General features: G+C 34.4%; 1 protein-coding gene across 10 annotated transcripts in view; it reads left to right on the top strand.

Moving 5' to 3' along the window:
• Window positions 1-24703, top strand: part of ATF2 (activating transcription factor 2) — an 87758-nt gene extending 63055 nt beyond the window's left edge. For 7 of the 10 annotated variants that reach the window (XM_033423613.2, XM_033423610.2, XM_033423612.2 and 4 more), the window contains 5 exons: window positions 4362-4511; window positions 7058-7264; window positions 17602-17707; window positions 20200-20235; window positions 22111-24703. In XM_033423613.2, coding sequence (XP_033279504.2) covers window positions 4362-4511; window positions 7058-7264; window positions 17602-17707; window positions 20200-20235; window positions 22111-22337 — 726 coding nt within the window. In that variant the 3' untranslated portion in view covers window positions 22338-24703. Of the gene's footprint in view, window positions 1-4361; window positions 4512-7057; window positions 7265-7720; window positions 7795-17601; window positions 17708-20199; window positions 20236-22110 lie in introns of those variants that run through there. The other 3 variants (XR_007478572.1, XM_033423614.2, XM_004267335.3) reach the window with 3 other exon arrangements.
• The last annotated feature ends 1623 nt before the right edge of the window (window positions 24704-26326 follow it).

Genomic DNA, 26326 nt, shown 5'->3' with positions numbered 1-26326 from the left:
TTATATCCAGAAATGGAAGCCCACCTAACGCTATAGATTGGTGGGTTTTGTTTTGTTTTGTTTTGTTTTTTTCCGGTACGTGGGCCTCTCACTGTTGTGGCCTCTCCCGTTGTGGAGCACAGGCTCCGGATGCGCAGGCTCAGCGGCCATGGCTCACGGGCCCAGCCGCTCCGCGGCATGTGGGATCTTCCCGGACCGGGGCACGAACCCGTGTCCCCTGCATCGGCAGGCAGACTCTCAACCACTGCACCACCAGGGAAGCCCCATATAGATTGGTTTTTAAAAGATATAAGTATGCACACTCAGATCCTTCTCCTTCTGTTTATGTGACCCATACCTTCAGACTCCTGTCTTTTTACTTTAAGTTCTTTGACCATTTAGCCTAAGTATTCCTACCTGATTACAGCCAACTACTGCTTTGGTCACCTACCTAATTTTTAATCCATCCACTTCCACATTAGGCCATCAATTATGAGTGTCCCAATTTCCTGGATCTTAGCTGCTAATGTGGTCATTTCTGCTTGTTTAAAAAAGAAGGAAGAAAAAAAGCAACCAGGAATCTGACCTGGATTCTGAAAGATGCAGTGTGTCACATGGTCTTGAGAATATATTTTCCATAATAAAATATGTCTGAAGCTAATCCAGTCCTTAAGATGAACCCCTAAGTACTTTTTTTCCCTCTAAGTATATTTTGAAAATACAAAAGTATAGGAACTTTCCTGATTCTTTGGTGTCCTCACCCTGACACCTGTGCTAAAAAAATAGAGGCCTCAATAGCTGTTTTTGAAAAAAGTAAGGAAGGGACTTCCCTGGTGGTCCAGTGGTAAAGAATCCGTCTTACAATGCAGGGGACACGGGTTTGATCCCTGGTCAGGGAACTAAGATCCCACATCATGCCTCAGGGCAACTAAGCCCTCACGCCACAACTACTGAGCTCACGTGCCTCCATTAGAGCCCGCGTGCCGCAAACTACAGAGCCCACGCACTCTGGAACCCACACATCACTACAGAGCCTACGCACCCTGGAGCCTGTGTGCCACAACTAGAGAAGAGAAAACCCTCATGCCACAACTAGAGAGAAGCCTACACACAACAACAAAAGATCCTGTGCGCCGCAACAAAGACCCAGTTCAGCCAAAAATAAATAATTGTTTAAAAAAGAAAAAAGTAAGGAAGTTGATACTTAAGAAATCCTTTTATGAATCAGGTAATTTTGCATATTATATTTAATCTTTACCTCATCCCTGCAAGGAAATTACCATTGTTCCCAATTTTACAGACAAGGAAACACAGACTCAGAGATTGAAATGATTTGTTCAGAGTCACACAGATTGTTTGAGGCAGAGTTAAATTCTAAACAATAAAGTGTCTTCTCAGCTGTATACATTATGTATGCTAATATGTATACAGTATACATTACATATACTAACCTATTGTGGTGCTATCTGCAATTCATAAAGAAGTATTCAGTCAGAAAAGATGGAAAAAACATACCTGATCCTGGAGTGACAGGACTTTAGCAGTTGCAGTATCAGACTTGGCATTCCTAATCCTTTGTGATTGTCTTTCATGCCGCATGGCTTGCGAGATCTTAGTTCCCGGACCAGGGATTGAACCTGGGCCCATGGCAGTGAAAGCATGGAGTCCTAGCCACTGGACTGCCAGGGAATTCCCTTGTGGTTGTCTTCTGAATCATCAAGCCATCCAGCCTTAATTTCCTTATCTTCCTTAATTTTTAATCTTCCTTAATTTTTTCCTTTTTCTTTCTTGATTTTTCCTTTTCCCTTTTTTTTTTTTTTGGTAGGATAACATATGTAACATGATGCCATGGAAAAACTGTGCACTTTGAAATTAAGGAGATCCATGTTCAAATGTAGGATTTTAACTAGCTTAATGGCTGTGTGACCTTGGGCAAATGATCTCTAGTGTCCTAATCTGTAAAATTGGAATACTGTTTATTAGAAACTCATTGAAAAACTACTGATAATGCAACAACAGGGATGGATCTCAAGTGCATTATGCTAAAGGAAAAAAGCCAGATTCAAAAGGCTATATACACTGTATGATTCCATTTATATGATATTCTGGAAAAGGCAAAACTTTGAGGATCAAAAAACAGACTAGTGGTTTCCAGGGGCTGTGGGTGGGAGGAGAGTGACAGGAAAGAAGCATGAGGAAAGTTTGGGGGGGGTAATAGAACTGTTCTGTATCCTGATTGTAGAGGGTGGTTGCACGACTGTATGTGCTTGTTGAAACTCACAGAACTGTACACTAAAAAGAGTTCATTTTACTGTATGTAACTTATACCTCAACAAAATATTTTTTATACTACTGACTTTGTTTTTAAAATCATACCCAGAATCTACAATGATTAGCAGTAGAAAATGTCCATTAACACTTGTCTAGTTAGCATTACTGCTTCATTGGAAATTTTGATCTTTTCATATATGCTTGCTTTTTTTTTAATTATTATTTTTTGGCTGTGTTGGGTCTTAATTGCCACGCATCACTTTCTCTGTTTGCAGCAAGCGGGGCTTCGCTTGTTGCGGAGCACAGGCTCTAGACACGCGGGCTTCAGTGGTTGCAGCACGTGGGCTCAGTAGTTGCGGTGTAAGGGCTCTAGGGCACGTGGGCTTCGATAGTTGTGGCTTGTGAGCTCAGTAGTTGTGCTTGCGGGTTCTAGAGCACAGGCTCAGTAGTTGTGGTACACAGGCTTAGTTGCTCTGCAGCATGTGGGATCTTCCCGGACCAGGGATTGAACCCGTGTCCCCTGTATTGGCAGGTGGATTCTTAATCACTGTGCCACCAGGGAAGTCCTGTGCTTCAGTTTTTAAGGGATCTGGATCAATTATAGATGGTAAGAAGATATGTATAGGTGAAAATAAATTACAAATTTTCTAAATTGTTCTTAGTTGGAATAAATGAAAACAATTGTAGTAGAATCATTTGGGAGACTTTTTCTAAAGCTCTTCTCTATTATCTACCCCTTTATGCTATTTCCAGGGAAAGAAGAGAGGAAAGGTTGCCAAGAATCTGTTTTTAGCATGTGATACCAAGGCAGTTAATTGACTTCTAGGAAGTGTGGGAAGCACTGGGTAGACTGCAGCATAGTTCTTATATCAGTATTTGTAAACTCCCTCCCTGCCACATGTGCACCTGAGTGTGGATCTTAGGAAAATGTAATGACATATCTCTTCACCAGATTTTGTTATAAAACTATATTTTGAGCTCAAGGGCTACTTCTGAGTTATTAAGAACAATATCATCAATAATAGTCCCAGGTCTCTCAGATCCCTGAGATCCCTTTCATTGCTAAGATACTATAATATGACTATTTTGTGCTAATTATTTCATATTTATAGAGCATAACAATAAAACCACCCCAAAGATCCCATGTGCCATTTTCAAAGAAACCAATTTCTGTCCATTAGCAAATATATTTGTTGTCCATCTATGTAGCAAATCAATGTACCAGTTGCTAAAAGGGATGCAAAGAAATAAAAGGCAATCTCTGCTCTTAAAGAGCTTACTGTTTGGTTGGGGAGATAGGATACTCATATATTTTTGCTGATAGAATAATAAGCCTTACTCAAATGGTGTTTTTTTTGTTTTGTTTTAAAGAAGTAGCCATAAATGTCTAGAGCTTCATTATAACGCTAGATCTGCCATACTCTGACAGTGAGTTGGGTGCAGTTCACTGGCAAAATGGAACATAGTAGAAGGGATAGACTTGGAGCTAGGTCTGCTTACTGGTGACAGGGAAGACCTAAGGGAGGCAAACCCAGCTGTGGGTTCTAGGAGGAGGTTCAGTCTGACAGTCAGTACAGTGGCCTAAAAAATGCAACATCAGGTCATTGTCCGAGTAAGCAGTGACATCAAACCTGCAAGCAGAGATCAAATGGACTCAAATCTGAAAAAGAAGATATTTAGGTCTAAGAATCTAGGCAGAGCCTGAAAAGACTGGGATATGGGATATAGGAATGGGGTAGGAGAAAATAGGTGAAACATGCATAATTAACTTGTTTTGCTTATTTTAGTTGAACAAATCTAGTTATTTTCAGTCAACAGTGTTTTTAGTTTTCACTCTTTTCTCAAAATTGATTAATTAGGAATAGCAAAGTATAGAACCCTCTAGTAGTACTAGACAAAAAAGACTCAGGCAAACTTTCCAAAGGTCCTGTTCGTCTTACTGATATTTAGGAATGCAGTGGAATATGATAAATCAAAACTAATATTAAAGCCGAATGTATTTATGTATTCCTTAACAAATAATTTCTTTTGGTTAACCAAAGAGTATGCTGGGAGTTGGATTTGGGTGGAAAGCAGGAAACGTTTTTTTTAAATTGGTGTTTGCATTTCAGAGATTAAAAGCTGCTTTGACCCAGCAACATCCTCCAGTTACCAATGGCGATACTGTCAAAGGTCATGGTAGCGGACTGGTTAGGACTCAATCAGAGGAATCTCGACCACAGTCATTACAACAGCCAGCCACATCCACTACAGAAACTCCGGTATGTGTGTTGTTTTTATCATTCAGTGTTCAGTTATCCTTAAAAACAAACAAACACACACAGTGTAACTTAAATGACTATATGCTTTGAAAAAAATTTTCTGGTAAAATTTTATTCCAAAAGTGTATAAAAAGCCTTAGGAAAAGGTAGTTCAATGTAAAAGTATTGATACAAAAAATAAATAAGTAAAAATAATCAAGCAATTGTTACTGCTCATGGCACCCTGTAAATGTTTCTGTGAGTGTCTGTATGTTGGTTTGACATGGCATAATGTCCATCAATACTTTTTAAAGAAAACTTTTTTCTGTTGATTGTATTCAACAAGAAATGTATATAGGTATTATATTACTAATATAAGTCAAACGATTCTTGAATTAACATTTGTGAAATACACCAAAGGAGCAGATAGGCTTAATGGCAGCTATTTATACCAGAGGCCCTTTTCACTTATCTTTAATTTGTTACCGCCCATTAGATGATTGATATTTCTATATGTCTGCAGTATATTTCTACAGTAAGCATTACTATATTTCTGTTAAATGTTTCAGAGCTCTATTTATACCTTTTATCTTCTCTACTTAAAGAATATTCACATTTAAAAGTAAAACTTTCCAATTAAAGAAACACAGTTACACAGCAAGTTTTAGACTGCCTACTAAGCATAGGTATTTAGATAACTGTATTTTATCTTTGTGAAACTTAAGATAAAGTGGAATGTAGTTGTGGTTGTCATCCACTAAGCAACTTTACTTAGGGGCCAAGAGAGGGGAAAAGTGAGTACGTTCTCATGTCATAATTCAGGGGTTAGCAAACTAGCTCGTGAGCCGAATGCAGCTTATGGCTATTTCTGTAAGCTTAGTATGGCTTTTACATCTTTAAATGTTTATTTAAAAGAAAATAAATGAATATAATTTATTTTCTTATACTAACTGTAGTTTCCCTGGATCTAGTTTTCATCTATAGCTTTATATTTTATTGTATTTGGAATGAAGCTCCATGAGGGCAGGACTTTTATCTGTTTGTTCACTGCTGTATCACTAGCATAGCTCCTGTATTTTTTTCAATGAAGTGGAATGAATGAATCACTGGAAGGAGGGAGAGAAGGAGAAATATATGCTTCTAAGTAGCCTCAAATCCTTGTTAGGGGTAATGATATACAAATATAACTCTGTAATAGTTTCTGCTTACAATACCTGTGATTAGCCTTTGCTGTAGTAACCAAGTTGTCAATTAAAAACAAAAACTGTTCTCCCCTATTCAGTAAAATTTTAAAACCTGCTATTAGTAAGTTAAGAGGATAAAAGAATATATTTCAAAGTTACCATTCTTGAAGCCAGCCATAGAAAGATTTTTCTAAAAGATTAAATTGCAATTATATAGGTAAAAGAATCTGATTTAATTCTTGATCTTAATTACAATTAAAATACAGTATAAATGAAATAACCCTCACAATATTTAATGCTAGTTACTTGGAAAAGGAATGATAACTTTGATTTTTGGAGTTTGTAGAGTGAGAACTAATTCAGGTTATTTCCCTGCAGAACTTATCTTAAGTTTTTAAGATTTTTGTTTATTGTATAGATTAAGAGAAGATAGAAGTTTTTGTTCACATCGTTTTAAAATACCATTAAGTAGAGGTTTTTCAGGCTGCTTCTTTGGATCATGTGTCTGTGGCCACAAAGTGCTGTTTCTTTTGCACTATTTCTAAGGGTTCATATACTGTCTCCTGTATTCAAGTGTTGTGTGGCACAATTTTGGGATTTGTGAGAAGCTTGAAGATGTTATTCTGTAGTCCTACACACTGGACTGTATCACTAGTGACTGAAGATTCCTGTCTCTGGCTGATCTGGCAGGGCAGGGGGACCAATTAAAATGAAAATCTAGACTCTGGGATTCTACCCACCAGGAAAATGAGCATTAATAATTATATGAACCTGACTCTTAGAAAAAGACTGATCCCAAATTTCAAAAACTGAAGAAGAGCTGAATACACTAAAATATGTATGTACTTTCAACTCCTTAATTTTAGAGAAACCAATTTTTAAAGAAAATTTAGAGATTTAATGCTATTTTTTATTTCAAAAATATCATAGAAAACATGGTTTCTCATAATGAATTTAAATAGGAAGTTATTTTTATTTTAGTACCTTAATAATTATCAGAGGATTGAATAATACCACAATGTTTGCTTAAAAGTACACTTGGAAAAATACAAGATGGAAAACTACAAGATCTGTACATGATCATTTGTATTGCATTTTAAATTTCTTTGTATTATTTCTATAAAAATGAAAATACTATACAAACTTTAAAGAATACATTCACTGTGATAGTTAATTAGTGAGAATCGTGTTTTAGCAATGCTCATTTATTTCAAGGAATTTGTTAAACCACAGGGTGATTTTCACATTGCTCTACAATATTGATGTATACAATGAGACTTAGAAAATAAAATTAGTGGCTCTCACCTTTGCCACCCTTTACTGCCTGTGTTAATTTAATCACTAGGTACAAATATAAAAAACTTTCATTTGTGTCTATTATAGGCTTCTCCAGCTCACACAACTCCACAGACCCAAAATACAACTGGTCGTCGAAGAAGAGCAGCTAATGAAGATCCTGATGAAAAAAGAAGGAAGTTTCTGGAAAGAAATAGAGCAGCAGCTTCAAGATGCAGACAAAAAAGAAAAGTCTGGGTTCAATCTTTAGAAAAGAAAGCAGAAGACTTGAGTTCATTAAATGGTCAACTGCAGGTATGGTGCATATATGTAAATTGTTTTATTTATTTATTTATTTTTAATAATTATGAACACACATTTTCCCTATTTTTTCCTAGTTAGCCATCCAGGCATTTTAGGACACAATATTGGGTGTGTATGGAATCTATAGTAAAGTGCAGATTTATAAACCTATTTGAATACCGAGATGAAGTAATATAAAATTTTCAACACTGATACAGTGAAGAAATTTTTAAATATAAGTGTTTACTTGTATAGTACAAAAGTACCTAAACTGTCTGACTTAAACTTTATAAAGTTGTGATATAGAGTTCAAACAAAGAATCTCAAAATGTAAGATATTACTGGTATTTTACTTTTCTTATTTGTTGGTTTATATCACAACTATAAAGTTGCTGCAATTTGTAGTTTCTGTTTTTAGTTCTTTTGTTCTTTGAATTATAAATTTTGTTTTGTTTGTTTTATTTAAAGTGAATATAGTGCTCGTGAAAGGTGCCAGATTGACAGCTTTGGAAACTGAAGGACTCTAATTATCCACAGAACAGGTACAATATGGCCAGTGGCAATAAAAATCATTTCATAACTGCCCTGCCAGTGTGCCTCAGATACATTTCTTAGGAACCTTATGGGGTATAAAGGTTTAAGGCTCCTTCCTGTTCAGTCTTTGGTAAGATTTGCAATGATGGTATTGGGCAGCAATAAGTCTGTTTCCTTCCTTCTGTTTTTTCTTCCTTTTTTATTGTTGTTGTTAATGTTGTGAATATTCTCAAGTAAAATCTTCTAAAATACCAACTGATGAGCATCAACTAGAAAATTGATGTTAATGAACTGTAGTTGTTATTGGTCAACCTTCTGAGCTATCCATTCCTAGTTAAAAATGAATCTTCTGTGTAATCAGAATTGATGATGAGACCTGCTCTCTTCTTATATCTTTAAAGATGTCACCAATATAAGTGTCTTGTTAAATGCTTAGGAAGAAGCTTTTTAGCACCAGGTGTAGCATTTAATCTAATGTAAATTTTATAACAAAATTTTTTCATACGTGAGGCTGACATCTTTTAAACTCTATGTTGGGGGCTTCCGTGGTGGCTCAGTGGTTAAGAATCCGCCTGCCAATGCAGGGGACATGGGTTCAAGACCTGGTCTGGGAAGATCCCACATACCGCGGAGCAGCTAAGCCCGTGCGCTACAACTACCCAAGCCTGCGCTCTAGAGCCCGCGTGCCACAACTACTGAAGCCTGAGTGCCTAGAGCCGTGCTCTGCAACAAGAGAAGCCACTGCAATGAGAAGCCCGTGCACCGCAACAAAGAGTAGCCCCCGCTCAAGGCAACTAAAGTAAGCCCACGTACAGCAACAAAGACCTAATGCAGCCAAAAATAAATTTAAAAAACAACTGCTGTGCTTTGAATATTGACATGTTAGCTTTAGGACAAATATAATTATTTCACAAAATTTACTTTTAACCATTTAGAACAAAATTAAACATGATTTACCATATCACAGAAACTTCAGATATGTACTTGTATACTAGGATATGTTAAGAAATAATATATTATCTGACAAATGAATTCTTATTCAAGAACTGTTTTCATAATGTTTAAGAAAAAAACTTGAATTTTTCTTCTTAAAGTGAAACAGATTATAGATACCAATTTATTTATATACTATAAATATGTCTATTATTTACCAGATTTCTCTGTTAGAATATTAACTATCATTTAAATTTTTAAATGTTCATATTACATTAACAAAGTGATTTAGGAGGACTTATTTTTTTCTTTTCTGTTCTTAACTAACAAAATTATTCTTCTGAATGACTCGGCTATTTTACAGTTACGTGATGTTAAAGATATTTTTGTTAGCCTCAGTTATCTTATCCATAGAATAGAGATAATAATACTTGCTGGTCCTACTGCTGTGGGTTGTTACATACATCAGTGGAATTAGAATGTTTGCAGATATTTTTAAATATATTGATTTTAATAGGATAAATGTATCAGTATTTTAGTAATTTGGCTTATTGTGCCTTTTTAAGAAGTAAAAATGTTTGAAAACTATAAAGCAGTATATAAGTATATGGTATTATTTTCATGGTATTGGACTTTATTTAGGTTGGGCCAGTTTCTGTTTTGACCCAAGGCATAGCAGTGTTAACAGCTTTTAATTAGACATTGCTATTTCTTTAATTATACTGCAGCACTGGTCACCATTATGAATAGCAGCAGTGCTTTATTATTTCAGAAAACCTTGGAAAATTCAGCATTCAAAATAAATGTAAAATTTACTTCATCTCTTGCTTTTTCTACCATCCAAACTGATTAAAATATCATTATTGTAAATTGTGTTACATTTTTATATTTCCTAATTTGGGTAGAAATTTCTTGATTAGAGGAATAAAGGCAAGATTTATCACCTAGGTAAAAGTTACCTAACACTTTAGTTTTGAAGCAAGTGTGAAACTTTTACTTTTTTTTTTTTAAGACGTTATTTATTTATTTATTTGGCTGTGTCGAGTCTTAGTTGTGGCATGTGGGATATTCGTTGCGGTACGTGGGATCTTTCCTTGCAGCACACGGGCTTTTCTAGTCGTGGCATGTGGGCTCCAGAGCATGCAGGCTCAGTAGTTGCAGCACACAGGCTCTCTAGTTGTGGCGCGCAGTCTCTAGAGCTTAGTTGCCCCGTGGCATGTGGGATTTTAGTTACCTGAACAGGGATTGAACTTGCGTCCCCTGCATTGGAAGGCGGATTCTTAACCACTGGACCACCAAGGAAGTCCCAAAATTTTTAAATGGAAGTCAAATTCAAGAAATCACTAAGTTAAACTCCACAGTTGAACATAAACTCTACAGTTGAACATAACTTTAGTTAATACCTCAAATTACAAACAGAACCAGTAAAGTCAGTATATGTTTTAAATTGAGGTATAGTTGATGTATAATATACACTTATATAAGTTTTGGTGTACACATCGTGATTCACAATTGTTAAAGGTTATACTTCATTTACACTTATATAAAATATTGACTATATTCCTTGTGCTGTACAATATATCCTTGTAGCTTATTTATTTTATATATAGTAGTTTTTACCTCTCAATCCCCTACCCCTATCTCGCCCCTCCCCTCTTCTCTCTCCCCACTGGTAAGCTCTGTTTTTCTCAATATCTGTTTCTTTTTTGTTATATTTACTAGTTTTGTTTTTTAGATTCCAGATATAGGTGATATCCTACAGTATTTGTCTTTCTCTAATTTATGTCACTAAGCATAAAAATCAGTATTTTTAATCATTAATAATTGAGTGATGATGGCATCATGGTTAGATAAGAAAGTGTTCTTAGTTTTAGAAATGCATACCAAAATATGAAGATAGGTGAAATGATGTGTTATCAGGGATTTTTTTAAAAAAAATACTTGTGCAAAAAAGAAAGAGAATAAGGTCCTTCTGCATGTATTAACCTGGAAAAATGTCTGTAATATATTATTATGGGCAAAAAGAAAGTTGCTGGAAACCGTCCAATGTCCATCAATAGATAAATTGTGGCATATACATCCAATGGAATATTTTTCAGCCATAAAAAGCAGTGAAAGTACAATGTGGATGAACCTCAAAATGTTATGCTTAAGTGAAAGAAGCCACACACAAAGTCATGAATTATATGACTCCATTTATATGAAATATCTAGAACAAATGAATCCATAGAGACAAAATGCAAATGTAGTTTCCAGAGACTGGTGGGGAGGAGGAAATAGGCAGAAACTGGTTAATGGATAAGGGGTTTTACTTTGAATGGACAGATAGAGGGTGGTGGTAACCCAACATTGCAGATGTACTAAATGCTACTGAACCGTTCACTTTAAAATGGTTAATTCTATATTATGGAAATTTCACCTCAATAAATTAAAGTTGCATACTAAAATGTGTAACATAATTCTTTTTCATTAATGAAAGGTTTATAGTTAGATGGATAAATGTGTAGGTATGGAAGTCAGTATAGAAATGATTCTTTAAATAGAAGTAAAATTTTAAGAATGACATGTACCAGCTTGTAACAGTGAGGAAGAGGGGGTTGGAAAGCATGGGTGGTTTGGGAAGAAAGGGTACCTCAATTATGACTTTATTGTTTCAAGTGGATATATGATTTTTTTGGTTGTTAGTTATTTGTCAAATAAAATAAAAACAGTTCTTAAAGAGTAAGTGACACATTCTAGTTTTCAGAGTATGAAGAGTTAATGTGCTTATAATAGATTCTGGAGAACAATTTCATTCGGTTCGCCAACAGCAAAACCGTTAACTGTGAAGAACAGAATGACTTGTAAAGAAAATTGAATGTCAAAGAAATAATTAAACTCTATGTGAAAACATTCATCAATTCTACATTTCCTTAATAATCCTTCACGTGACATACAGGCTTAGCTGATCAGTGTAGTGGGCAGTAATGACCCATGGTTGCTTACATATTATATATAATAAAAGGTTTAATGAGTGTTGAGGTGTGACTCTTCATATTTTTACCAAATATATATTAGGTTTCAAAGAAAATACTAATTATTCAACCTTATTGCCCCACTCACTGAATTTAGTTATATTTTAGCTTTCTAGAGTCATTGCTTTAAAAGAGCAATTTTATCAAATTGTATTAGATACATTTGTGGTCATCTAGACCAAGAATTGGATACTGTTGGTTATAAACTATTATATTTTTAAAGGTAATATATGATTTTTGTCTTTTACTTGAAATGGTTTTAACCTCGTTATGTCTTTGTCTTTCAGCTATACTCATCTTGGGGGTTAATTTTCAGTTTAGAATTTCAGCGTTTCCTTTATGAACAAAAGGCTGACTCTTCTCTTTACTAATAGGAGCTCCTTAACAATCTGTGGATAAAACTTGGAGAGTTTGTTGTGGATTTTGCTTTTAAAACTTAGGTATTGCAAAATGTGTGTGGAGTGGAAGCTCAGTAAATTAATGGAAGCATTCTTTGATAGCAGGATATGTGAGGAGTTTTCATTCATAAGATAATATGGAAAAGGTTTTGCTTATTGGTCCATTGACTTAAGGGGAATGGGATCAAATATTTTATTCCTGGTACCTAAATGATATTTAACTTTAGTATTTATCACCCGAAATAGAAAGGAATGGCAGAAGTTGGGAGATGGTATACAATATCTGTTTAATTCCTGAAAAAAAATAGAACTGTTTTCCTTTCCCCCCCTGAGTTTTTCACTATATTCTAGAGGGGGAAAGGGTAATAGTGATGCCACCTCTACCTCATGCATTTTATTCTGAGTACTTCTTTTTACTAGCCTTTACTAAAATCTTCCCAAGCCTTTACTTCCCCATCTGTCAAACTCATAGAATAAGTACTATTTTTGAAGATCAAACGAGAGAGGTAATAGAAAAGTATGTTGTAATTACACTGTGCAAATGCTAATTATTTATTATTCATTCTGTCATTAAGCATCTATTGTGTGCAGGGCATGTTATTAGACACGGGATAGAACAGTGAAAAAAGACATTGTCCTTAACACTTGCAGAATTTGTGGTCTGGCAGAGAAGACAGATGTGAAACAAGTAATTGAAGTATGAGAATAGGAAAAGAGTCATCCCATTAATTTTGCAGAATATTTGCAAAATATTATGAACCCTGTCATCTTTTTTTCTGTTGTTGAAAATAAAAATTAAAGAACTATTCTGTTTTCAAGTATAAGGTTTTGCATCCATGACAACCCGTAAAACTTGTGGTGGGAAGTTAAGATACTTAATCATTGATTTTTGTGAAGACTGGCTTATCTTTAGCAATGAGAAATTCCCCAAAGAAGAAACTATCCAATATTATTTCTTTAATTTGGGGGGTAGTAGCTGAACTAGAAAGTCAAAGATCATGAACTTATGGAGTACCTGGTCATCAATCTGTGGCCAAATATCAGTGAAAAATTTTGACTGATTAGTCAATTAGCTATCCTGTCATTATTTCATCAGGCTGATGTGCTTCAGACAGACTGTTAAAAAAATATATTATTTGTTCATCAGTATGTAATTAACCTTTGACTAGATACAAATAGAGTAGAGCAATGGTATAGACTGTGCCAAAATAATTACATTTTCTTTTAGACCATAATAATAATTTTCTTCAGCATCTACTTTATCTTACCAAATACACTTTTCTTTGACAAAAATATCAGTAATTGCTCACATTTGAATGGGACTTTAATGTTTTCCAAATGTTTCCGTGTCTCTTATTTCACTTTATCTTCAGAATGATCCGGGAAGACAGTTAACATATTCTGCAAATATACTAAATAACAAACTAACCAGAAAGGCTTTGGAGGCTAAATCCAATTATAGTCCAATCTAAAATAATCCTCAGATAGTAGAGGTATAAATATTTCTTTTTTCATTTAATATTAATTCTGTTTATGGCTTAACATGTATCCCCTCCAGATTCACTTTGGCTTAAGCAAACTGGTTTTATATGTTTATATAAATACAAATATAGATAGATAGATATGGTCTGTTACGGCTTTCTTTTTTTTTTTCATTCTGAGGTCTCTCCATAGAATCTTCAGGACTCTTATTATATGTATGGAGGCTTTTGTCTCTGATTCTACCTGTCTTCCGATCTTTCTTTGTCAAAACATTTCAGAGTTAAAGTCATGATTTATGTAACTACCTTATCTAAATATTGTCTATATTTATGTTTAAGTCCTTTCCTTTATACATACGGGTATGAGACTATAATTCTTGAATGTTTGGATTAATTTGTTGAATTTTGCTACATTTTATCAAACGATTTTAAAAATGCTGGCCGGGCTTTGGCAAACTCCTACAATTCTGCCTAATGTAAAGGTTATATACCATAATGAGCCTCCTGTTTTCAACCTCTGCTTGACCTGATCTTGACCACAAGCTTATGCTCACACTTAGGGCTCTACAGCTCAACTAAATCCACTTCCTTCAAGGTTTGGCCTTCCCTTATTCCTAATCAGCACTCTACCTGTGTGCTTTGCAGTATTTCTCACAGTCCCAATTCTTTGCTAGCAACCATGTCCCATTTGCTGCTTTCAGTCTAGTGCTTGATACCAGTTTTTAAAGAAATTGAATATTAGGATACAATAATAATACAAACTATTGATTTAATTTAACCTTTCAATCAAAAATCACTTGAGCTTCAGGATTACCATTAGGAAAATCTCTTACCATTGTAAAACATTTTAGATCAGGATGATGTAAAAAATTAGACTAAGTTTGTATTGAGCATAGCTTGAGTTTGTTGGGGGTTTTTTTCTTACAATTTCTGTCATTTAAAAGGTGTAGGGGGAAAATTGGGTTTTTGAATTTTGGATGAAGACTAGCATATTTGTGTACTGTTATCACTTAGGTATTATATAAATTATAATGTTCAAACGGTTTTATTTTCAATTTCCTCCTCTCTTCCAGTTTTTTTCCTTCCCCAAGTTGTTTGCTCTGTTAAGTGTGACTCCAATTAAATTCAGTTAACACAAATATAAGTAAGTTGTTGTAACAGGAATCAAATACCTTACCTCTGAAGTCCTTAATGTTCATTACCCATTGTTAGCTAGTGGCATCTTTAGTTTCTTCACTTGTCAATGGACCAGGAAGTCTAATTAGATGAACAACCAAAACACCACCAACTGTTAAGTTTGAATATAGAAACTGATATTCCATTCCATCAGTTTCAAACCTGTCATTTAAAGAGAGATTTTGAATGTATATATTTAATTTTGAGTGCATAGGAATATTGTTTTATTGGTTAATCCCCAGAATTATTTAAATCAACTATTTTGTATCAGTTAGATTATCAACTTGTAACTGCTCAGCAATTTTATCTAATACAGCATTTTGTTTCATAATATGGTTTATAATGAATGTCCATATAGAGTATTTAGTTGAGAAGGCATTTGTGATTTTTAAAATTCTGTAATTGAAGTGATGCTATTAAACACGCCAATTTTCATTTTCTGACTGAGAAAATTAACAGTGTGACTATGTTGGTGAGGTTGTTGGCAATAAATAATGAAATTAGGACCCCTGACCAGTTTTATATTATTTAAGCTATTTCATTTCACCTTCTTTGGTGTTTTTTACCCCCTGAAAATAGATTTTAGAGAAGACCATGGTAATTCTGTGTACTCAGTCTGTGCCAGGCTGTGGGCTATGCTCTGGGGATACGAAAAGCAAGATAATCCCTGCCCTTGAGAAACCTCAATCTGGCAGAGGTGGCAAATAAGTAAACTAAAAATTACAATCCAGTGTGATAAGTACTATGTAAATACACACATACAAACACACATACAGTACATACATGTATATACGGCTGTGGGAGCACAGAAATTGACACCTAACTTTTCCTATGCATATTTGTACTGAGTTGACGCTTAAAGATGAGTGAAATAATTAGCAAGGCAAAAAGGTTTTCTAGATGGAAGCAACAGTATATATTTAGTTAGCCATATGAAATTTCTATTTTTATAGGTCAAAATGATTAAATATTGATTATTAGGTTCAAACTAGTGAGAAGGGTGGTCACAGGTACCAGATTATAAAAGATTGTGTATTCTTGACTAAAAATACATATCCAGCCCTATTTCATATTATAAAAATTAATGAGCGAAACTTGTAGATGTGAGTCTCAAAATCAAGCTGACACAGCAGAGAGAGAAACTTTTTTTTGGATAATATACGTTGGATTATTCATAATATGGGTTCCCATAAATAGTGTCATTAATAAAGAGCTATAATTAGCGGTATTGACACTAATGACAAGATCAGTATTCCATAGAAATTAGTTTTCTAAATAACAGCTTGTTTTTTAAAGCAAACTTTTAACCTTTTCTTTTTGTACTTTAATCACTATACACCCATTTTTGTCTCAAATACAATATTCTAAACATAATTTAACCTTTTTATGAATGGTTCAGAGTTCTTGTAAGCATCAAGAACAAGCATTTGTTCTGTGCTTTAATACAGTGTTACAGTTTATTGTTATTGGGGTGTGAGGAACTATTTGACCCGACAGACTTGCCTTTGGATTGCTTAACTTTTATTCTTTTGATTTGTATGTTTCTGTCATTGATCACTTAAGGAGGCGTAATGAGTCTAATCTAAAGTATTTTACCTTCAGCTTTCTGGTTAAGAGACTGAGGGATGGAAAAAGAAGTGCTTGAGCTTTTATGTACACCTTTTTTGCTGTATTTCATTTAGTTTGGGGTTCATGGATAAAATGTGAATGGTTAATGTAAGTCCAAATAAGTAGAGGTGTTTGTAAGTTAAGATCTTTTAATGTTACCAATTTATTAAATTCATATTATTTCTAACTCTTGAGTATTGGTAATTATCACTAATTTATGTGTTAATATTTGGGGGTGACCCAAAGGAATTAATTGGACTCTCTGAATTTGGAACTTTTACATAGAATCTATCAGATTAATGCATCCAAAACAAAGACTGAACTGCTCATTCTGTGCTAAGGAGTAGGATAGATCACCATTGATTTATCAGATTTAAATTTAGATGTGTACAAATGGCCTAGGTCAAAGGCAGTTAAGCCATTTCAACATTACATCTGCTTTCACTGGTTCCGTGTCCAACACAATGCCTTGCGATGCATTTTAGGTATCCATGATTCTTTGGTTGTTTGTGTTTTCCCCTATGGAGCTTTTCCTAGTTTCTAGAAAACTGCTTAACTTAGTTTCCAGGACAAAATTTTTACTTCCAAGTGAATAGAGTCAGTGAAATTTTATTCTGACTCCCCTGATATTCTAATTGTTCAAATAATCAAAAAGAGCATGTGGGCTTCCCTGGTGGCACAGTGGTTGACAGTCCGCCTGCTGATGCAGGGGACACCGGTTCATGCCCCGGTCCGGGAAGATCCCACATGCCGCAGAGTGGCTGGGCCCGTGAGCCATGGCCACTGAGCCTGCGTGTCCAGAGCCTGTGCTCTGCAACGGGAGAGGCCGCAACAGTGAGAGGCCCACGTACTGCAAAAAAAAAAAAAAAAAACAGCAAAAAAAGAGCATGTAACGGTAAAAAATACCTTTAGATAGGTAACCTGTAGTATATAAGCAGTCACAAGGCAAATGATAATGTAAAAAGTAACTTTGAAATATGCTATCCAGTTGTGGTGTTAAATTTTTAGGTAAGTTTCAGGGTCTATATAAATGCTAAAATATAAAAGCTAATGTATAATGATTAAACATTTAAACAGCATATTTTGTTTATTCCTTGGTGTTCTTTTAAAGATGTCCAATTTTCATATCTTAATCTTCACTTGTGTTAAACAGTAAAAATTGTTAGTCTGAGGCTGGTAAGGTACATAAGTTGTTTCTTCCCCAGAGTGAAGTCACCCTGCTGAGAAATGAAGTGGCACAGCTGAAACAGCTTCTTCTGGCTCATAAAGATTGCCCTGTAACCGCCATGCAGAAGAAATCTGGCTATCATAGTGAGTAATGTTCCATTACCTATAGCCTTAGGCTACATCAGTGAAATACTGCCAGAGTGAACCAAGCTACCATTAAAAAAGTGGAGACTGCAGTTCTGATATTTAATGTTAAATATCAGAAGTTCTGCAAGTTTATTATGGAATGGGGGATATACTTCTTAGAATCTAGAGTTTTAAAATTTTCCTACTTCTAGCTTTTTTCTAGAGATTACTATAAATAAAATGGGTTGGTTAATAATTTAAAGTATAGTGTGTAAGTACTGATGATACTTTGTTTATATTCTCAGAGTAATACTTTTCTTGGACTGACATAGTGAAACACTACTTTTCTAGCCTCCGTTTAGTAATTTTTTTTGTCTTCACTTAATCTGTAGCAGATCCTATTGTTCTTTCTTAGATATCAGCATTGTGCAATTTTATTGTTCTGAATCTTTAGATTGAGTCTTCTAGTTAGTCATAAAAATGCTAAAATAGAACAGTATTTAAATTATTTGCTTGTAAGTTTCCTTTTAAATATTTACCTTCAAAATGAGATTCTTCTGTTTTCAGCATTTTAGAAGTTAATTGTGCTTTTCCTTCTTGTAATGTCCTTTTTTGATAAGGTGCACAATGTTGGAACCAGCTGTTACTCTTGAATAAATGGCCAATTCTGTCCATCGTACACAAATTTGTAACAAATAACAGAGCTGGGAATGCATTAGGCAACATTCATAATATATAACCCACAGCTTTCATTTTTATGATTTAGTGATATTTCAGGATATTTGTAAATGTGAAAATTGTTTCAACCATATGTATCCACTTCGTTTTAATTTGCCAGTGTCAGTAATTCAAAAGAAAGAAACATTTTGTATTGGATGCAAACAGTTCCTCAGGTGCTCAGGATAAAACTTAATGGCCACCATCTTTACTTGTAGTCATTGTAAGCAGTTTCATCAGAATGGGCAATATTTTTTAATTTAAAAGATTCAGTAGATTGAGCAACTCTCTGTTGCCATATATATTTAGAACATTGATTTTTGTCAGTTTTGAGCAAATAAATCTCAGTCCTTTGATATCTAGTCATTTTGACAGGATTGTGAAACACATTGTGGAGTAAATTGAAACCATATAGAAATATGTTTGGGGTTTGTATTAACAATGATTGCTGCAGGGATGAGGCCATTATGGCCCCCATCTGACTTAACAACATAATTTCCTTTAGAAGTTACTGAGTTCAGCATTATGCATACATGATTTTCTTAACAAGAGCGCTCTCTTGAATTTTGATAGTTCAGAAAGAAATATACAAGTGATTCTATAAAATTAGAAGGAAAATTAACTCTTAAATTGCATTCAGTTTTAAATTATCTTCAATTTTTTAATCTTAGTTAATTTATTGGATAACCCCAACAGTTTTATCCCTGTTATCCAGGCAGTATATGCTCAGCAAATGCAAGCCAAGTTTTTATTTTAAGCAATAAAGATATTTTTAAGTGTATATATATGTATGGTTTTATATGCTATATCCTCAAACTGACTGAAAATCTAGATTAATAAATTTTTAGTGAAGGTATACGAGGTTGTGAAAATGTAAGAAATGAATAAGACATTTTTGGGTTTGGGAACAGTTCCTATCTTTTATCCTGTCCGGTTATCTAGATAATCATATTGACTGAGGTAAGTATAGTTCTTGCATAAAATTAGTTCTCTTCAGCTCTTGGGAGATAATTGGACTTTGTAGAAATTTCAAATTTTTTATTTTCAAATTTGAAGTCTTTGCGAAAAATCTGACTTCTGTGTTGTTTAATAGTCAAGGTAAATACAAAGATTGTTTAAGTAAATGTTTAAATCTTGGAGAAAATGTGGAGAAATTCACAAATACCTAACACTATTCATCACATTGTAGCACATAGCAGTTGCTAATAGTGGTGAGCTATGATACTAGTTAACTCAAAACGTTGTATATAGAAAACTAAGGTTTAGTAGAAATTAAGGAATCTTACAAAATCTTGCAGGTAAAGGTGACAGTATAAAGTCACACAGTCATAGGGTCTCTTTTTTAACACTGGGAAGTCCCACGTCCTAGGAAACCCCTCAGTCATGGGAAAACCGTGACAGTTGTTGACCTTAAGGGTCAAGTAGTATATAAAATGAGAATGAAAATATGAAAACATTTTTAATGTTTGGATTCCTTGAAGAGTAAAACATAAGAGTAATCTTACTGCCATTAATTCGTATTCTGTAGATCTCTGGGCATAATTAACATTGTATTATAGTTGTTGCTGTAATCCTAAATGGGAAGAAAAGCTTATTGGGCCCAAAATTGTGAGCTTATATTTTCATTAATGAAAATATGTATAAACATTGGTGGAACTTCAGAGAGAGTGAATTGTCAAACAGCTGGTTTCTTTTAAGTAGGGCCAAAAATGACTCTGTGAGTGCAGTAAGATCTCTTGTATCTTTCTAGAGCTTGTGATTATATTAGTAATTTTTCTCCCCTTACCATCTAGAACTGGACATAGGTGCAGCTGTATCACATTATAAAGGTATTTTATACATAAAATTTATAATTACATAATTTATAAGTGAGTACCTGCTTCTTTGTACAGCCTAAAGATTTGTTTTACCAAATTCTGAAAGCCTGGAGGTAGATAAGCACTTGTCCCTTACAACTTAACTGTTTCATTTTGAGTCATCGCCTCCACAATATATTTACATTTCCTTATACCACTCATCACAGATCAGCCTCTTTATTTCTGAAAGCTGTTATATCCCTAGAACGTAACATTGAAAGGACATTTTGTTGTCATGTTGAATAGTGGTGAAATAGAGGACTTTTTACTGTTCTCTCTAGTTAAACTGTCATTTGCCAGTGTTTTCTGTGAATGTATAACAATTGTATTGGCTATATAACTGAATTGTAAATATTTTATAACATTCATTATTGCTTGATCAGAACAGTATCCTTTCTGCTTTATATAATTTTAAAAAGGATTACTGATTGTGCTTTTTTTTTTTTAACTGCATCTTGAGGTCAGATTTTTATCCAGTGGTGTAGTTTTGCATTTTAAGCAGATTTATAGAGAGGGTGAGATTCTATCACATTAAAATTCTGTAAGAGCTACTATATTTCAGAAAACCCTCAAAATGAAGAATTTTATTTGAACTAGAGTTGTACTTGCCAGATTCCTCCCCCTCTGTCTTCTACATTACAAATCATGGGGTAAGTCCTACTTCATGGGGTCCACAGTCTTTTAGTAGTTGACTTTCAGAATGAGCACCTGGCCATCAGTAAGCAGGCCAGTATGTATTGTCAGATTTGATAGGAAGCCAGCTTATTATACTTCTAAACACTAAATAAAAATTATTTTAGAGTGTTCAGAAAGAAACAAAGCTAAACAGTACTGTTCAGGGATATATACCTATTTGGTAAAACTTCAAAGAAAAAACAAGGGAATGGTAAAAAATACTTATCAGAATGGTGATTGCCTTTGGTGAAGAGAGGAGCCTCCAAGAAGCACGAGTGTTACTAGCAATTTTCTCTTTAAGTTGGGGGCTGGGTTCACAGGTGTTCATGCTATCATTGTGTCTCATAACTTGCATACACTATAATTATTTGTGTGTGTTGTACTTATCAGATTTTTCACTAAATGAAATTATTGGATTAATAAGAAAGTTGAAGATTTGTTGTTAAAGCCTAAACAATGGTAGATATATTTTCATAAATATTTAGAATGCCCTTTCCTGAATATCTTTTCAATTACAGTATCTTGAGTTTTATATGGATTTTTATTTGAATCTCAATTAATTCATGCAACTATAACAGCTGGTGGCATTTAGATTCTAAATATTGCTTATTCTCAAGTGTATGCATCATTAGAATCAGGTGTTATAATCATCCTTTGCTGCCTTAGATGGAAAGTCAGCCAGAATAAAAATAGTTCTGCAGAGGGAATTATTTGAAGATATAATTTGTATGTTAGCATTCATTTTGTTTATGCATATGGTTATAAATTTTTTAATCTTTTAATAAGAATGGCGTGTAGGCAAACAGACTGGTTTTGTTAAATGTGTTGCTGGGGTAAGTGTTTGATTATATCTATAAGAGACCTGTCTCCCAAATTCCCACCCAATTTTCTTCCTTAACACTATTTAGCAAATAATTCTTCAGCTCTCTTTTATGTGGCACTGGGCATTGAGGTGTCTCCATGTGCATGCTTGTGCCTTGTTTAGCCTGTACAGACAAAATTGCCTACTTCATGACTTCTAGCCACCTTTCAGTTACTCAATTCCAGTCATACCAACTTCTCTAAACTGATTCTGTAAAATGCCATCTAACTTTTTATTCTGTGCATTGACTCAACCTGATAAATTCTTACAACTATTTTAAGAAACTGAGTAGTTTCCTTTTTTCCACTCAGCTGCTGATAAAGATGATAGTTCAGAAGACCTGTCAGTGCCGAGTAGTCCACATACTGAAGCTATACAGCATAGTTCTGTCAGCACATCCAATGGAGTCAGTTCAACTTCCAAGGCAGAAGCTGTAGCCACTTCAGTCCTCACGCAGATGGCGGACCAGAGTTCAGAGCCTGCGCTTTCACAGATTGTCATGGCTCCTTCCTCCCAGTCACAGCCCTCAGGAAGTTGATTAAAAACCTCAGTGCAGCAGTTTTAGATACTCATTAGTGACTTCAAAGGGAAATCAAGGAAAGACCAATTTCCATTTATGCGAAGTCTGTGGTTGTAAATTTTTTTTTTTACTTGAAATTAAATTTGGCTCTAAAGTTGGTGTAGCAGCAGTTGATGATCAGACTGAACAACAACAGTTTTTAGTCTCTGGAAAAAGACTGATTTTGCTTTTTTTATAAATATTGTTAGATTTATTCATTTTTCTGTGCTCAATGTGTAAATTGTATTATAATTCATTGTGGTTTATTTCACTTTTAATTTTGTGGTGTTTTAATAAATGGGGGTGTTACTGAATCTCTCTTCCCACTTCCATTTCTTTTGACCACCTCTTAACCCTCAACTGTGATGGTAGTATTGTTATATCATTTATACCAAAGTTCTGCATAGTCCCTATTGACTTTGTAGTGTTAACAAGGTCATAAAGCACTAGCAAGAAAAATATAGAAATTTGCTTTTAATCTTTTTGCCTTTTATTTTGCACATTATGCAAAAGGAAGAACATTATCGAACACTTTTTAAGTGAGTGAAACATGGTAAAAGACATACAGTGCTTTTATGCACACTTAAACTAAATGAAGATCAGTAACAGTGCGTTTCCTTTTTTTTTAAGATTTTAAGTAGGCATGAATTTTGGAATCCTTTATCATTTCAAAAATGACTTTTTTAAGGCTTAAATTCAGTATTTTAAACCCTATGTTTTGAGACTAACAAAATATGAAATTATATAATGTACAATACAGGGTTATCAGATATCTAATAATTTTTTGAAATTAGTTTTTTGTTTTGTTCTGTTTTGTTTTGTTTTGCAGATTTCAGGTTTCAAACTGAGAAGTTTATGCATAATCAAGTAAGGTATGGTTGCCAGAAAAGCCTAAAAATTACTACTTAGAAAATTTAAGACTGTTTACCCCCATTGTCTTGTACTTGCAAGTTAACTTGTACTTATTCTTGTGAAAGCACTGTCATCTTTTAGTAGCAAATTTTGATAACGTTTCTCGTGGGAAAAAAATCAGTATCTATCTTTAGAACAATGTAATTATAATATGGGAAACGAGTGAGTGAGAGAGTGTGTGTGTGTGTGCGGCGTGTATGTGTGTGTGCGTGTGTATGTGTGTGTGTCTTTCAATAGTTCATGCCAGCAATCTTTGCTTGAATGTTTAACGATGCCTTCAGTGTGATGCTGGCCAATAGATGATTGCAATTTAAGATGTCATTACTGTGCAGGCTTGGATAACTAACATTCCATGATGTAGTTTGTTTCTGATGAGATGATTGTAGGTACACTTTTCTCATTATCCAGTCATCTGTGGGATACTGAGTTTTCTAATGTGCCATTATCTATTTTTATTCTGCAGTTATGTTCAAAATACAGTACAATATTTTAAAATAGACAAAATTGTTAAAAAATAAAAATGTAGTAGACGTGTGTAAGAAAACTTTGTAAAATAGTTATGAGTCCTCCCCAGTAGCAACTTCTGGCATTCGAGCAGGATCCATTATGTAAATATCTGTCATGCATTTATAATAAGTTGTGTAGTTTGTTCTGCATCCATACTACACTGTTTGCTAAAGTCTCAGTGCCATCTCCTAATGAGACTGACATTTTAAAAACCGGTATGGAATATCCTTGGTAATTCAAGGAAATATTCCACTTGCCTAAGTTCCAAACTGGGAAACGTTCAGATTATACAAATGACATTTCAGGACTTTTAATTATGAAGATAATAGGAATTTTATTGTTTGGCTTATTAAAAATACCATTTTGGGTTGATAATCCTACTTCTAAAATTTTTTTATTTTTAACTGATTTTATAATTTTCCAGTAATCAATTTCTAATCATGATTTTGCCATAGTTATGCTAAGGAGTTGATCTCAAAGGCACAAAATATGAAAATATATCTCAAAGGCTGTTTTTTATTGTAGTTTGGATGGATTAGGAAAAGCCTCTGTTTTTCACTCTCCTGGGTCATTCAGTGCATTTTCCTTAAATTTTATTATTTATGCAAGTTAAAAGTTCTTTGGTAACAGGAATTCTTGCAACTGTAAAATAAAACTACATAGATGTAAGAAGTCATGTAAACAGTTAATGAGCTTATTACCAAGGTTAGCAAAACTTTCATTGTAAATCAGTCTGTACTCAGCAAATAAAAGTCATTATTAGTTGTATAAACACAAATTCCATTTTGACTTTCAGGATGTCACACTACTTCTGTACCTAGCATTTTGAGTCCTTATATTTGCAATGTTACCCAAACTGTACTATTTTCTTTTATGTGCAGTTTGCATGAGTAAACCATCAGAGAATAAATTTTATCTTTAAATTATGTTCATAATTTGCTTGTTCTTACCTATCCTTCATAAGGTAACATCACCTGATAATGATGTTTTTCTCCTTCAGGGTGTTTATTACCTGAGAAGAACCTGATATTCTTTTTATTTCTGTGATAAAATTCATTCCTTCTCAAAGAAGACCTTTCAGCTGCAAGGGTGTTCAGGCCTCTTTCCTCTTCTCTGAATTCACTTTAAGCCTCGTTCATACAAAATGAACCTTTAATCTATGTCTCCAGCCCAGAATATTGCCTGAGCCACACACGGATGCACCAGCCTTTGGTTTATCTTAGTGACTGCCTGACAAAACATAGAGTATCTTCAATACTGAACTCTAATCTTCCCTCACCCTACCTTCAAACACACTGCTCCCATAATGTTTCATAAATCAGTTGATTACAACTCTGTCCTTCCAGTTGCTTAAATCAGAACCACCTTGATTCCTCTCTTTTCTCAAAACCCGCGTCCAAGACATCGGGAAATACTGTTTGCTTTACCTTCAGAGTAATACAGAATTCAGCCACTCCTCACCATTTCCAGGGCTGTCACCCTGATCTGTGCCCTCATCGTTCCTCACCCAGATCCGTCTCCTTTCTTCCACCCTGCCTACTACAGCCCATCCTCAACACAGCAGCTAGAGTGAAGCTTTTCAAACACGTATCAGGTTATGGCACTCCTCTGCTCCAAATTCTAGAGTGGCTCCTCATTGCATTCAGAGCTGGAGTCATTACAGTGGCCTACAAGATGATCTGTTCCCCCATCCACATCTCTGACCTCATCTTCTATCAATCACGTTGTTTTATTCAGTGAATATTTGAGCACTACTAGGTGTCAGTTTTTGTTCTAGGCACTTGGAATACACCCTGCCTTTGTGAATCTTACATTCTAAGTGGGGAAGGGGGGGTGCTGGGAAACACAATTAACACAGTAAATAAGTACATCTTACTATGTTAGAAACGATAAGAAGTGCTAAGTAAAGAAACAGACATACCAGTTGTGGAGAGCACTGGAGTGATGTTTCAGTCTTCTCTCTCAGATAGATAGAACCAAACTGAAAAGATGTAAAGAATCACATGGTTATTTTTTATTTTAAGGTATACATTTCAACAAATGTGCTTAATCTAACTTACATGATATTAGGTAAAAGATTTCATGAAGACAAACTGATGTGTTTCTGTAACAAAGTTTGACTAATGATACACTGAAAGACCACATCTGCTTTGACTTATTGCAGAGGACAGGAAAGATAAACTCTTGTCTATGGCATGTACTTACCGTTAAGTGTAGTTTTGCTAATTCTCCATCTCTGAAACTATAGAGTTTGATGCTTGACATTAATAATTTATTTGTGAGACTAATTATGGGAGAATCCCATTAACTGCTGGGACTTCATCTTATAAAAATATACACATGTACAATCACACAGACAGACACACACAAAATACCTAAAGAACACAGAGTTATCAAAGCAATTCTAAAATAAAGACATTTAGAAGAAAATTTTAATCTGACATTTCTAAATAGATTACCTTGACCACAAGATAATACTTTTGAAGCAATTAAAATTTTATTACCATTTTATGTCTGATATAATTATGAAAAATCATTTCTTTAAACTA

This window comes from Orcinus orca, chromosome 7 (genome assembly GCF_937001465.1).
Source record: "Orcinus orca chromosome 7, mOrcOrc1.1, whole genome shotgun sequence".
NCBI lineage: Eukaryota > Metazoa > Chordata > Mammalia > Artiodactyla > Delphinidae > Orcinus > Orcinus orca.
Note: the sequence above shows the minus strand (reverse complement) of the source record. Positions and strands in the feature narration are given on the sequence as shown.